Source organism: Dipodomys ordii, unplaced genomic scaffold, assembly GCF_000151885.1.
Source record: "Dipodomys ordii isolate 6190 unplaced genomic scaffold, Dord_2.0 Scaffold120, whole genome shotgun sequence".
In the NCBI taxonomy this organism is placed as follows: Eukaryota; Metazoa; Chordata; class Mammalia; order Rodentia; family Heteromyidae; genus Dipodomys; species Dipodomys ordii.
This window is the reverse complement of record NW_012267336.1, coordinates 2195350-2207413: the sequence shown is the minus strand read 5'-3', so window position 1 is coordinate 2207413 and position 12064 is coordinate 2195350. Positions and strand designations below refer to the sequence as shown.

The 12064-nt window shown below is 56.0% G+C and overlaps 2 protein-coding genes across 2 annotated transcripts in view; one reads left to right on the top strand and one right to left on the bottom strand.

Annotated features, from left to right (window-relative positions):
* Positions 1–5745, top strand: part of Pi16 (peptidase inhibitor 16) — a 9903-nt gene extending 4158 nt beyond the window's left edge. Inside the window, exons 3-6 of the mRNA XM_013029576.1 lie at positions 3335–3444; positions 3742–3842; positions 4784–5425; positions 5633–5745. Coding sequence (XP_012885030.1) covers positions 3335–3444; positions 3742–3842; positions 4784–5425; positions 5633–5745 — 966 coding nt within the window. The remainder of the gene's footprint in view (positions 1–3334; positions 3445–3741; positions 3843–4783; positions 5426–5632) is intronic.
* Positions 5746–7191: 1446 nt separating this feature from the next.
* The window catches only part of Mtch1 (mitochondrial carrier 1), a gene marked incomplete at its 5' end in the record, with an annotated part of 16191 nt that continues 11318 nt past the window's right edge, over positions 7192–12064 (bottom strand). Inside the window, 4 exon segments of the mRNA XM_013029575.1 lie at positions 7192–8075; positions 9963–10038; positions 10226–10293; positions 10428–10519. Coding sequence (XP_012885029.1) covers positions 8004–8075; positions 9963–10038; positions 10226–10293; positions 10428–10519 — 308 coding nt within the window.

Here is a 12064-nt window from a genome sequence, read left to right as displayed (position 1 = left end):
CTCTCCCGGCCAGCTGCGGGTTCCCAGGGCCTCCTACAGCCGGGAGGAGGCAGGGGCGGGGCCACGGCGGGGCGGGGCCACGGCGGGGCGGGGCCGGGAAGAGAAGGAGCTTCTGAGTGAGGTCCTCAAGACCTTCTGGGTCTGCATCTTCAGCCTGCTTATATCCTTTATGAAACTGTGTGTGTGTTTGCACACACACATGCACACATGCTCCAGTCCTAGGGCCTGGATGCTGTCCTTGAACTGCTCAAGGCTCTAGTGCTCTGCCACTTGAGCCCCAGCTCCACGTCTGGCTTTTTGGTGGTTAAATGGAGATGTGTTTCACGGACTTTGCTGCCCAGGCTGCCTTTGAACCTCAGATCTCAGCCTCTGGACCAGCTAGGGTTACAGGCGTACACACCAGTGCCAGCATGAAACTAGGCTTAGCAAGAAACCAAACAACCAACCAAAGCTTTTGAAAACCTAACCCACCCTCCGGGCCTTCTGCTGTTGAGGAGAAAGCAGGATTCTGAGAGCCTGTGTTGCAGTTTCATAGTCACTGACCTAGCCACACTATAGGGGGTGCTACGCAATCCTGCCCCCCACCCTGTCCCACACCTATTTTCCAGGGCTAATGGCCCACCAGCAGGTGCCTGTGATTTGTCTGTTCACTTACCGTTGCTCTTTCAATGTTTATCATGATGTCTAATTTGCTGCTTTGGGGTTTGGGGGAGGTTAACTCCAATTCTAAAGCAATTCTTGTCATGCTAGGCAGGTATTCTGTCACTGGAGCCACGTCCCTAGCCGTTTTTTAGGTTAGAGTCTTGCATTTTTGCCTGGCTGGTCTCAAACCAGATCCTAGTACCTAGGCTTTCCACATTGCTGGGACTACAGGTGTGTACCACCATGCCCAGCCTAATTTATTGCTTCTCATCTGGGATTGATAATGCAAGTCAATCTTGTGGTAGAGTTTTTGTTTTATTTTGTGTTTGTACTGGGGCTTGAGCTCAGCTTTTTCACTTAAGGCTGGTAATCTACCACTTGAGTCACAGCTCCAATTCTGGCTTTTTGATGGTTCATTAGAGATAAGAATCTTACAGACTTTCCTGCCTGCACTGGCTTTAAACTTCAACCCTCAGATCTCAGCCTCCTGAGTAGCTAAGATTACAGGCACAAGCTACCCATACTCATTTAGTGGCTTAATAAAAGTTATGCTCCAGTTGTTGGTGGCTGTAATCCTAGCTACTCAGGAGACTGAGATCTGAGGATCAAGGTTCAAAGCCAGGACTGGGAAGGTGGCTCAGTGGTAGAGCGCTTGCCTTGCATGCCTGAGGCCCTGGGTTCGATTCCTCAGCACCACATAAGCAAAAAGAAAAAAAGCCGGAAGTGGCGCTGTGGCTCAAGTGGTAGAGTGCTAGCCTTGAGCTGAAGAGCTGAGGGACAGCGCCCAGGCCGAGTTCAGGCCCAGGACTGAACCCCCCCCCCCAAAAAAAGGTTCAAAGCCAGTCTGGGCAGGAAAGTCTGTGAGACTCTTACCTTCAATTAACTACACAGAAAAGGCCAGAAGTGGAGCTGTGGCTCAAGTGGTAGAGTGCTAGCCTTGAGCTGAAGAGCTGAGGGACAGCGCCCAGGCCGAGTTCAGGCCCAGGACTGAACCCCCCCCCCCAAAAAAAGGTTCAAAGCCAGTCTGGGCAGGAAAGTCTGTGAGACTCTTACCTTCAATTAACTACCAGAAAACTAGAAGTGGAGCTGTGGCTCAAAGTGGTAAAGCACTAGCCATGAGCTGAAGAGCTCAGGGACAGTGCACAGGCCCAGAATTCATGCCTCCTGGCTGACCAAAGCGGGGATGGGGGAGGTAGGGGGGGAAAGTTATGTATAAGTGAATAATAATTTGTCACTGAATTAATGCTTGGGGGTCTTCTGACAGCATTTCCTGTCTCAGTCCCTTTTTGCTTGTCGCTGGCTGGGTTCTTGCTGTATTTTGAAATTGTATGGGTGTGTGTAGATCCATGTGCTAATTGAATTTTTTCTCTTCCCAAGTAATTGTTGCACAAAGATTAATATGACAGAAAGCAATCACTTTGCCACCCACACTCCTATTCCACTTCTCAGAGCCTCTCTGGTTGGTATTTTTAGTACTATTTACAGCACCATCCCTACCCACTTCCCTCTGGGGACCCCCCCGCTCCCCGTCCCGCCATCAGAAGGGCTTGTCCCCATCCACTCATTTCTCTGGACAGAGGGCTAGTCCATTGTGTTCTGTAAGGTCAGATATAGTCAGCTGATTTAAATAGCCCGACTCCTGGGCACACTCTGCCTGGAAACATTGAGGGAGGATGGCAGGACACAAAGGTTGAGTTTGATTCTTTTTTTTTTTTTTTTGGTTGGTCATGGGGCTTGAACTCTGGGCCTGGGCGCTGTCCCTCAGCTCTTTCAGCTCAAGGCAAGCGCTCCACCACTTGAGCTACAGCATCACTTCCGGTTTTCTGGTGGTTTATTGGAGATAGGAGTCTCACGATCTATCCTGCCCGGGCTGGCTTTGAACCGCGATCCTCAGATCTCAGCCTCCTGAGTAGCTAGTATTACAGGCGTGAGCCACCAGCGCCCGGCTTTGAGTTTGATTCTTAAGACACGAGTTCATTCCAGCAGCTTGCGCCTACAAACAGGCAGACTTGTGCTATAGAGCACATTTTGTTTTTAAAATAACTTCCTTTGCTTTTTTTTTTTTTCTTTTTTTGGGTCCGGTCGTGGGGGGGGGGGGCCTGAACTCTGGGCCTGAGCGCTGTCCCTCAGCTCTTCAGCTCAAGGCTAGCACTCTACCACTTGAGCCACAGCGCCACTTCCGGCTTTTTCTTTTTGCTTATGTGGTGCTGGGGAATTGAACCCAGGGCTTCATGCATGCAAGGCAAGCGCTCTACCACTGAGCCACCTTCCTAGGCCTTTTTCTGCTTATGTGGTGCTGAGGAATTGAACCCAGGCCTCATGCTTGCGCTGTACCATTGAGCCACCTTCCCAGCCCCTGTGTCTCAGATTCCATGCTGTAAGATTCGTTGCTTTGCATCTGCCCCTGTTGAAAATGCAAGGGCCTGGAGGAAGAGCCCGAAGGAAAACTCCCGGAGGTTTGTCTCAGGCCTGGGAGGGAAGGCCCAGTGAAACGGGAAGTGAGTTCAGGGGCAGCCTCCCACCGCCCTGCTCAGTTTTGTCCTGAAGCTGCACCTTGTCTTCAGGAACTTGGGTCTCACAGGCGGTCCAATCCTCTGGCTCACTCCACCCCACAGATCGCTGGCGTCAGGGGAACCGGGAAAGGGTGAAGCCCCCAGCTCTGGCCTCACCGGTGGGGTGTGCCCTCCCTCAGGTAGTCTGGAGTAAGACAGAGAGGATCGGCTGTGGTTCCCACTTCTGTGAGACGCTCCAGGGAGTTGAGGAGACTAACATCCATTTACTGGTGTGCAACTATGAGCCCCCGTAAGTGCTGGGGGGCCGGGGGAGGGAGGGGGAGGCAGGCCTGGACAGTTGAAGGAATCGTGTGTCTGTGTGAATGGGGCTCTGGGGTCTGTACCTTCCAATGAGCTGTGAGGCCACTGAATGGGGGTGGGGTGTCTGAGTTCGCTAACCAGGGGGCCAGGGGAGGCTCAGGCTGCCTAACAAGTTGCCAGTGGGAGGGAGCAGACTCAGGAGCATGCCGAATGGGGTGCATGGGAATGGGGACCGGGTGGAAAGGGACTGGCCGCCCCCCCTCCAGCATTGGCCTCATCCATGCAGGGGGAACGTGAAGGGGCAGAGGCCCTACCAGGAGGGGACTCCGTGCTCCCAATGCCCCGCTGGCTATGACTGCAAGAACTCGCTCTGCGTGAACTTGGCCGGTGAGATCACGGGGCGCTGGGGTTGGGGGTGCAACTGGGTGGTCTGGGGTTCTCTTGACTGTGCATGTAGAAGGGAGCCCGCAGAGGCTCGCTCCGCCCTCCCTACGTGGCCACTTTGGCGCCCTATCATCGCAAGCTACCAGATTTGGACCTTTTGCCAATATGGAGCAGTTGCCAGGCTCAGGAGCACCAAGGGGGCCACACAAATGGGTGTGGTCTGTGCTTCGAGTGTGCAGTGTCTGTGTGCAGTGGGCGTGTTGTGCGTGCATTGAAACAGAACGGGCCTAGAGGAGCTAGCGCAGAGAAGCTCCTGAGAAGCTGGGCTGAGGAGTTATTGTCTCCTTTAAGAAGTAACAGTTGCTGCCAGGTGTTGCACCTGTCATCCTAGCTACTCAGGAGGCTGAGATCTGAGGATTGCAGTTCAAAGCCAGCCGAGACAGGAAAGACCTTGAGACTCTTATCTCCAATAAAACCACTAGAAAACCGGAAGTGGTGCTGTGGTAGAGCGCTAGCCTTGAGCTGAAGAGCTGAGGGGCAGCGCCCAGCCCAAGTTCAGGACCCACAATCGACCAAAAAAAAGTAACAGTTGCTGGGAATGTAGCTTAGTGGTGGAGGGCTTACCTAGCATTCATGAAGCCTCAGTATTTCTCACTATTTCTCTCTATTTCTCACTACCACATAAACAGAAAAAGGTTCGATTCCTCAGTACCATATACACAGAAAAGGCCAGAAGTGGAGCTGTGGCTCAAATGGTAGAGTGCTAGCCTTGAGCAAAAGCTCAGGGACAGTGCCCAGGCCCTGAGTTCAAGACCCACGACTAACAAAAAAAAAGTAACAGTTGCCATCCAGAGACTTGCATGCTGGAGAGCCTTGTGTAGGTTGGGTGGAATGAAGAATGTGGGGTTCCCTTTGCACCACTAATGCCAGGCCTTGCCTATCAGAACCCAGGAGGGACCCAGAAGAAACGCAGGATTTGCCTCATCTGGAAACTGAAGCCTGGACCACTCTGGCAACTGAAGTCTCAGGCTCTAAGGAGACTGATAGTCCAACAGTAGCCACAGAGACTCCATCCTTCTCTATAACAGAGGTTTCAGGCTCCCCAGCAACCAAGGTCCCAACTTCCTTAGCAACGGAGAAGCCCTTCTCCATGGTAACAGAGGCTCAGCCCTCCCTAGCCCCTGAGGTCCCTTCTGCTCTTGCAACCCAGAGAGCACATTCCTCAGATGAAGGACTAGTTATCTTCCCCCAGTCAACCCATGATCCTGTCCCCAAGCCTGTGGACAAAGGAGCCAGCAAGACAAGCATACCCTCCTCCATCGGCCCAGAGATATCTCTGTACCCCAAGATGGTCCCTAAAGGGGCAGGAGAGCCCCTACCCCATTCCCCCGAGGAGGCCGAGGCCGAGCCGCCTTCTCCCAGTGAGGTCTTGACCGCAGTTTTTCCAGAGGAGGACAATCCAGGTGAAGTGCAGGTCACTGCGGACCACACAGGCCACACCTCCTCCAAGTCCCTGCCCAATTCCCCCATCGCCTCAGCTAATGCCATGGGCGGGCTGACCCTGGCCCTGCAGTCATCCTTGCCAGGTAAGGCCTGTGCCCGCCCCCCATGTTCCCTCTTGGCTCCACCATGGCCGCATCCTGTCCCAGCATAGGTGGTGGGGGCATGGTGGCGCATGCTCCCTGAGAAGACGCTTCCTCCCTGGCTGCTGCCCGCCCCCCTGCACGGTGAGGTGGAGGAGAGATCGGGCACAGCTGTCTCCAGGCTAAGGCCTGGCTCCTTTCTTCCCACAGGGACAGAGGGGGCTGAAGAGCCCGGGAGGGACCTAAGGCTGAACTCTAGTCACACTTGTGCCCCTCTCCTGGTGCTGCTGCTGCTTCCCCTGCTGTTGGCTTCCATTTTCTGAACGGGACACCAAAGGCAAAGCCCGGCCCAGGAGCAGGGCCTCTCCCCACTCTGGATGGTGTTCCTCCCAATGACAGGCCGCAGCTTTCTAGGCAGGTCCTGCTCTGTGGCCCAACAGCCCCCATCACCCCATTTTCTGGACAGATTCCAGGCCAGGACTCCTGTTCCCCCGGGCCCCTCAGGTACGGCTCCAGGGGTTCCTCTTCCTCTGGGGGTCCGGGCTCGCAGGGGCCACAGATGGTTCTGAGGGGTGTTCCAGTGGTCACTGGTTGTCGCCTCCAGCGGCCTGCGGCCCCAGCCTGCTCTCCCAGGGCCAGGCAATCTTGGTCTCTCCAAGCGCTCCTGGTCCCCTTCCAGTGTCTGGGCCTCTTCTTCGACCTACCTGAGCCCAGAAGGGCTGTCCCCAGAGGGCCTCCTGCCTTCCCAGGGTGAAGAGAAGAGAGCAGCTGCCCAACTGCCATGTCCCCCCTCTTGCTTCTGGCCCCCAAACAAGACATTTCCTGGCCAACAGCCTCCTGAAGGGCAAGGCTTCAAGGCTGGGTCTCCTTCGTGACACCCGCTGGCTGCCAGCCATGACCGCGCCTCCCGCCCCTCCCAGCCCAGTCCTGCACAAGGCCCGTTCTGGGCGCCCTGCTTGGGCAGTGTCCAGAGCCTGAGCTTTCCACGTGCCCACACAGCCGGGGGGTGGGGGCCAGTGCGGAGGCACAAGGATCAGATGAGGAACCAGCCTCACCCAATGGGGTTCTATGGAAGTGGAGGGCAGAGATGGGGGGTAGGGCTCCCTGAATAAACTCCTGAATAAAGCCTGTGTGAGAGAGAGCCAGGTCTCCATGCTTGTAGAGGCCAAGGAGGCCCAACTCCACCCCTCCCCACATGCCTCTCCCCAAGCACTCCATGTCTTCCTGGGCTGTCCCCTCCACCCAAGCCGCATGGGGCTGTGTGAGCAGGGGAGGAGACACAGCAAGGCCCAGGGCGCCGCTGCCCTGCTCAGGCTCAGGAGCCGGCAGCGCGGCCTAGGTGGACTCAGGGTTCAAGATCAAGGCAGGACTCCGGGCCTTGCGCAGGGGAGCCGGGGGTGCCGCTGCCCAGGGCCATGTAGGACACAGATGAGAAATGTGCCTTGCGAGGCCATGCCGGCGCCTGTGCTCTGAGGCCCCAGGTACAGCGCGGGACTGTAGAGCAGAGCTGTGCGCCAGGAAAGGCCCAGTGTGTTGGGGGATGGGGGAGCAAGTAGGTAAAGGGGAGGGACAGCAGGGTCAGGCCAGGCTGGACGCTGGTCTGCGTGGATATTCTGAAGGGTCTGTGACCCCAAGCACTGGCATGGCCCCACGGGTCCTCCCCCACCCCCCACCTCAAAGCCCAGTGGCCTTCCAACCCAGTGCCACACCCACGTGAGGGGTGTGTGTGACTAAGACCCCGCCCACAAGGATGAGCGTCCCCACAAGACTCCAAATCACCACCAGTACATTTATTCGGGGGAGATGGGGGTCAAATCTTACCATGGGCTTTAGAAGGGGCAGGAGTTAGAGACACCGATCTGCCTACCTTCTGCGATTCACAAGTGCTCAGGAAACCAGACCCTGCGTGTGCGGCGTCACCATTAAACAGACGGGCGGAAGGGGGTCACATTCAGAGGAGTCACATGATTTCCATTGGGAGGTAGTGCCCCCGTGTCAGGAAGTAGTGTTGCGAAAACCAGGCAGAACCCGGAGTGGGCTTTCTAGACGGGATGGCGGCCTCTGACGGGGGAGCGAGCCCTATTTACAAAGCAGGAGGAGGGGCTCCCAGCCAAGCCACAGATGAGGGCTGGGCAGCCTGGGGGGGTGGGGTGAGACCTGACCCCAACTGCTATTCCTCACCCCTGAGCCCTTACATGAGAGACTCAGCAAACCTGGGAAGAGAGTGCACCCCAATTCTTCACCCCTAAGGCTAGAGGAGTCAATGGCAGAGCACTTTCCTGGCATGTGCAAGGCCCTGGGTTCTGCTACCAGTCTATCCCAGCGCTGCAAATATAAACCAGTCCCTCTCTACCTTCCCAGGGCTAACTGGTGACCCCTCCACTGCACGCAACTCCCCCACCCGCCCCCCCCGCCAGCCCCACACCTGGACAGACACATGGCAATATGGAAACTGAAGCCCAGCCGGGCTGGAGCACATGAAGGTGTTGCTGGGTTGGAGTGTCTCGCAGGTGCCCGAGATGAGTGGACCTTCCCCAGAGCCCGCTGAGACTGGGAGTCTGGTCAGGCGATTTGATTCAGGTTACTCCAGGGCGAAGCACGATCCTGATGACACCCGGCGGAAAAGCAGGCTGGAGCCCCGGAAGAGCTGACCCTGGATAGGAAGGGACAGATGTCGGTGAGGAAACCATGCTTCCTCGTCCCTCCCACAGGACAAGTGGCAGGAGCTCAGAGACCAGGATCAGGAGAGGAACAAGGAAGGGCAAGGGGAAGCAAAGGGAGCACACATGTGTGAGCCACCCAGGAGGCTTGCTGGCTTCGGGGTCCTGGGAGAAGACAAGATGCAAGTCACCCGACCAGATGCTGGGAAGAGCTTTGTCTGTGTCTTCCTTAGTCCCTTCGTCCATCTGGCCTCCTCCTAACCCAGAGGCCACTCAGCATAAAGCAAAGCAAGGAACAGATGAAGGACCACAAGCCTGGTCCCTGACCAACGGGCCCCACAGCTTCAGGCCAAACTAGGCACTGGTGGCTCAGACCTGTAATCCTAGCTATTCAGAAGATCTGAGGATGGAGGTTCAAAGCCAGCCAGGGGAGAAAAGTCTGTGAGACACTTATCTCCAATTAGTCAGCCAAAAGCTTGAAGTGGTGCTGTGACTCAAGTGATAAAGCACTACCTTTGAGTGGAAAAAGATAAGGGAGAAGGCTTTGGTCCTGAGTTCAAGCCCAAGTAGTAGCACCAAAAACAGCAGAGCCACACACCTGTAATCCTAGCTACTCAGGAGGCTGAGATCTGTCTGAAGATTGTGGTTCTAAGCCAGCCCAGACAGGAATATCTGTGAGATTCTTATCTCCAATAAACCACTAGAAAACTGGAAGTGGTGCTGTGGCTCAAGTGGTAGAGCACTCGCCTTGAGCTGAGGAGTCAACAACAGAGCCCAGGCCAAGTTCAAGCTCCAAGACCAACCAAAAAAAAAAGAGAGCAGAGCCAGCAGACCCTAGAACTCGAGGCTGCTCCATTCCAGACACCCCAACGTCCTGGCAAAACCAGGTCTGCTGAGCTCAGGGGACCCTACAGAATGGCCCGAAGGTCTTCCTGACAAGTCAGGACCGCAGTGGGACGGTGTCAAAGCCCACCTTAGGAAACGGAGCCTTAGTTTTTCTTTTGTCGGTCATGGGGCTTGAACTCTGGGCCTGGGCACTGTCTCTCAGCTCTTCCAAAGCACTCTACTATGTAGCCATAGCGCTACTTCTGGTTTTCTAGTGGTTTATTGGAGATAAGAGTCTCACAGACTTTCCTGCCCAGGCTGGCTTTGAACTGAGATCCTCAGATCTCAGCCTCCTGAGAAGCTAGGATTACAGGTGTGAGCCACCAACGCCCAGCTGAGCCTTAGTCTTGTGAATAATTTTACCTACTCACTTTATTAATACTAAATGCATGGATCTCACTGCATTGCACAGGCTGGCCCTGCACCGGGCTCATGGGATCCTCCTGCCTTAGCCCCTGGAGTTGCTGGGACTACAGGCGTGTACCACTGCACCTCTGACATGTAGATTTTTCAGTGCCAGGAACTGGGTCTGATGGGTAATTTTTAAGGAAGTCCAGACTGGGCCACCTCAAATTCTTCAGAAATATGGCAAGTAGCTGGGCACTGGTGACTGTCATTCCAGCTACTCAGGAGGCTGAGATCTGAGGATTGCAGTTCAAAATCAGCCTGGGCAGGAAAGTTCGTGAGACTTATTTGCAATTAACAACTAGAAAACTGGAAGTTGTGCTGTAGTCCAGAACAGCTCAGGGTCAGGACCCAAGCCCTGAGTTCAAGTCCCATGACTGACAAAAAGAAAAAAAGAAATGTGGCAAGTGGAAACTTAAAATGCTTTAAACCAAGTACTGTACTCTTTATCCGCCTGATTTGCAGCATTCGTTTCTCAGGGCCCTGCATCCCTTACCCACCCCAATGTCATTCCCCCCTCCCCCTAAATCAGGTCATTGGACTCATGTGACCAAGAACAGCAAGAGCCTCTTCTGCTGGCGCTCGCTCACCTGTGTGCTCAGGTACTTCCAGCAGTGAATCCAGGATTTGAACACCGGAGAGTATGGGGGAAGGCCAGCCTGCAGCCTGCGGGGGAAAGTGTGTGTGAGCCAACAGGCAGGGGCTCATGCGCTGGCTCCCGGCTGCCGCCTGCCCACATCCTTGAACCAGACCCCCCTTGGGGGCTGGAGGCTGAGATCACTCCCAGCTGTACCCAGCAGAGCGGGCGTCCCCAGCAGCCTGAGCAGAACCAAATAGAGGGGTGCACACGTACCCGCAGTTGTTCACAGCCATGAGGTCTCCAACGAGCAGGAAGGGGTAGGTCAGCATGCTCACTGCGATCTAAAAGACACAGCCTGAGCGCCAGGGCCCCCATGCAGGCCCACCAATAATGAGGCAAAGACATGTCCAGCCCCAAGAGGGGTGGCCTCCTAGCCCACCCCAGCCCGCAGGGCAGGGCAGCTGGTCCGACTCACCCCCATCACGAACTTGGTGTAGCTCCGGATGGCCAGGGCCTGGCTGAACTGTGGAGACAAAGGCAACATGACTGGGCACCCCAGGAACACAGCTCCGCAGCCCCCCGCCTCACCTGCACCCCTCCCCCTCCCTTCTCCAGCGCCTGCTCCCCTGGCCTCAGTCACAGCCAGAGAGCTGGAAGGAGGCTGGCCGTGACTGAAGCCAGGAAAGCAAGACCCCTCGTTGCTGGGCTGGAAGCCCAAGGTGTCGCCTGCGGCCACCTGACCACCCAGGCTCAGTGCCGCTGTGCCTTAGTGAGGAATGCTCCGGGCAAAACCAAACCCCCATCGTGGCCGGTAAGTGGCCCCTAACAAGGCAAGGTGACAGCACTGTCCTGGGCAGCAGCCATGCTGGCAACAGGATGGCACCGAGCCCTGGGGTGAGATCAGCTCAGCCCATGGGATGGCGAGAGAGCTGGGCAGCCTGTCCTGCTCCAGCACACACGCACTGTCCACACAGCCTCTGCCGAGCTGCCCACTCGGACCCCAGCAATCGGCCTGCAGTGCGCCCTCATGCCAATGCACCATGGTGACAGCTCACCCACAAGGGCCCGGGGCAAGGGGCAGCTGCAGCCTCGGGTCACCGTAACTGCAGGTGGGAGGGGATCGCTAGGAGGCCATCTTAATCTGCGGACACTGAAGGTCCAACCAAGACACGCCCAGCCAATCCAGGGGCAGCCATCTCCAATGCAGAGCCTCACGTGGGGCCGCCCCCGCCTCCAGGTGGTTCTGACACACAGGTCCCCAGGGCCCTCTCCCCAACCCCTTTAGCTTGGCCCAGCACAGTCCATCAACACCTCCCGGGCACAGACGCCCTTCAACAGCACTGCGCAGCTGTCCGTGGTCTGCGCACTGCACCCTGCGCAGACCTCTGTGGCTGAAATGCACAGAGCCTGGTCAGTGCTCTCCCCAGCCCACTGAAAAAAGACAAGGGGGAGGAGCCCTCAGCCCAACACAGGGAAAACCTCAGCCCCGCCCCGCTGCTGGCAGCAGTGACTATGAAGGCCCATTCAGCTTCTGGGCCCTGGTTTCCATGATCCTCAAACAGAACGCTCTGCCTGTCCTGTTCCTCTGATGATCAGTGCTGGTAGGATCAAGGGATGTGCTGTTCTGAGCTCTGGGTCTGGGTGTTGTCCTTGAGCTCTTCAGCTCAAGGCAAGCGCTCTACCCCTTGAGCCACAGCACCACTCCAGTTTTCTAGTGGTTAATTGGAGATATGAGTCTGATGGACTTATCTACCGGGGCTGGCTTTGAACCACGATCCTCGATTCTCAGCTTCCTGAGTAGCTAGGATTATGGCATGAATCCCCAGAGCTCAGCTGCCTCCCTTCTTCATTTAGTTTTTCAAGCCTGGGTCTTGCTATGTATCCCAGGCTGGCCTTGAGTTCTCAGTACCTCAGTACCCCAAGTGCTGAGATGACCAGTGGACACCACACCTGGCCACGTAAAGGTGTTGAAAGCATAAAATATGAAGCACAAGTTAAAGGATTATGGCTATTCCCCTGTCTATCTTGTGATTTCTTGAGTCTTAGTTGGGCCTCTGCCTCAAGACAGCCCAGGTAAACTGGGGCCTTTGTAGGACACGGGGGGGGGGGGGG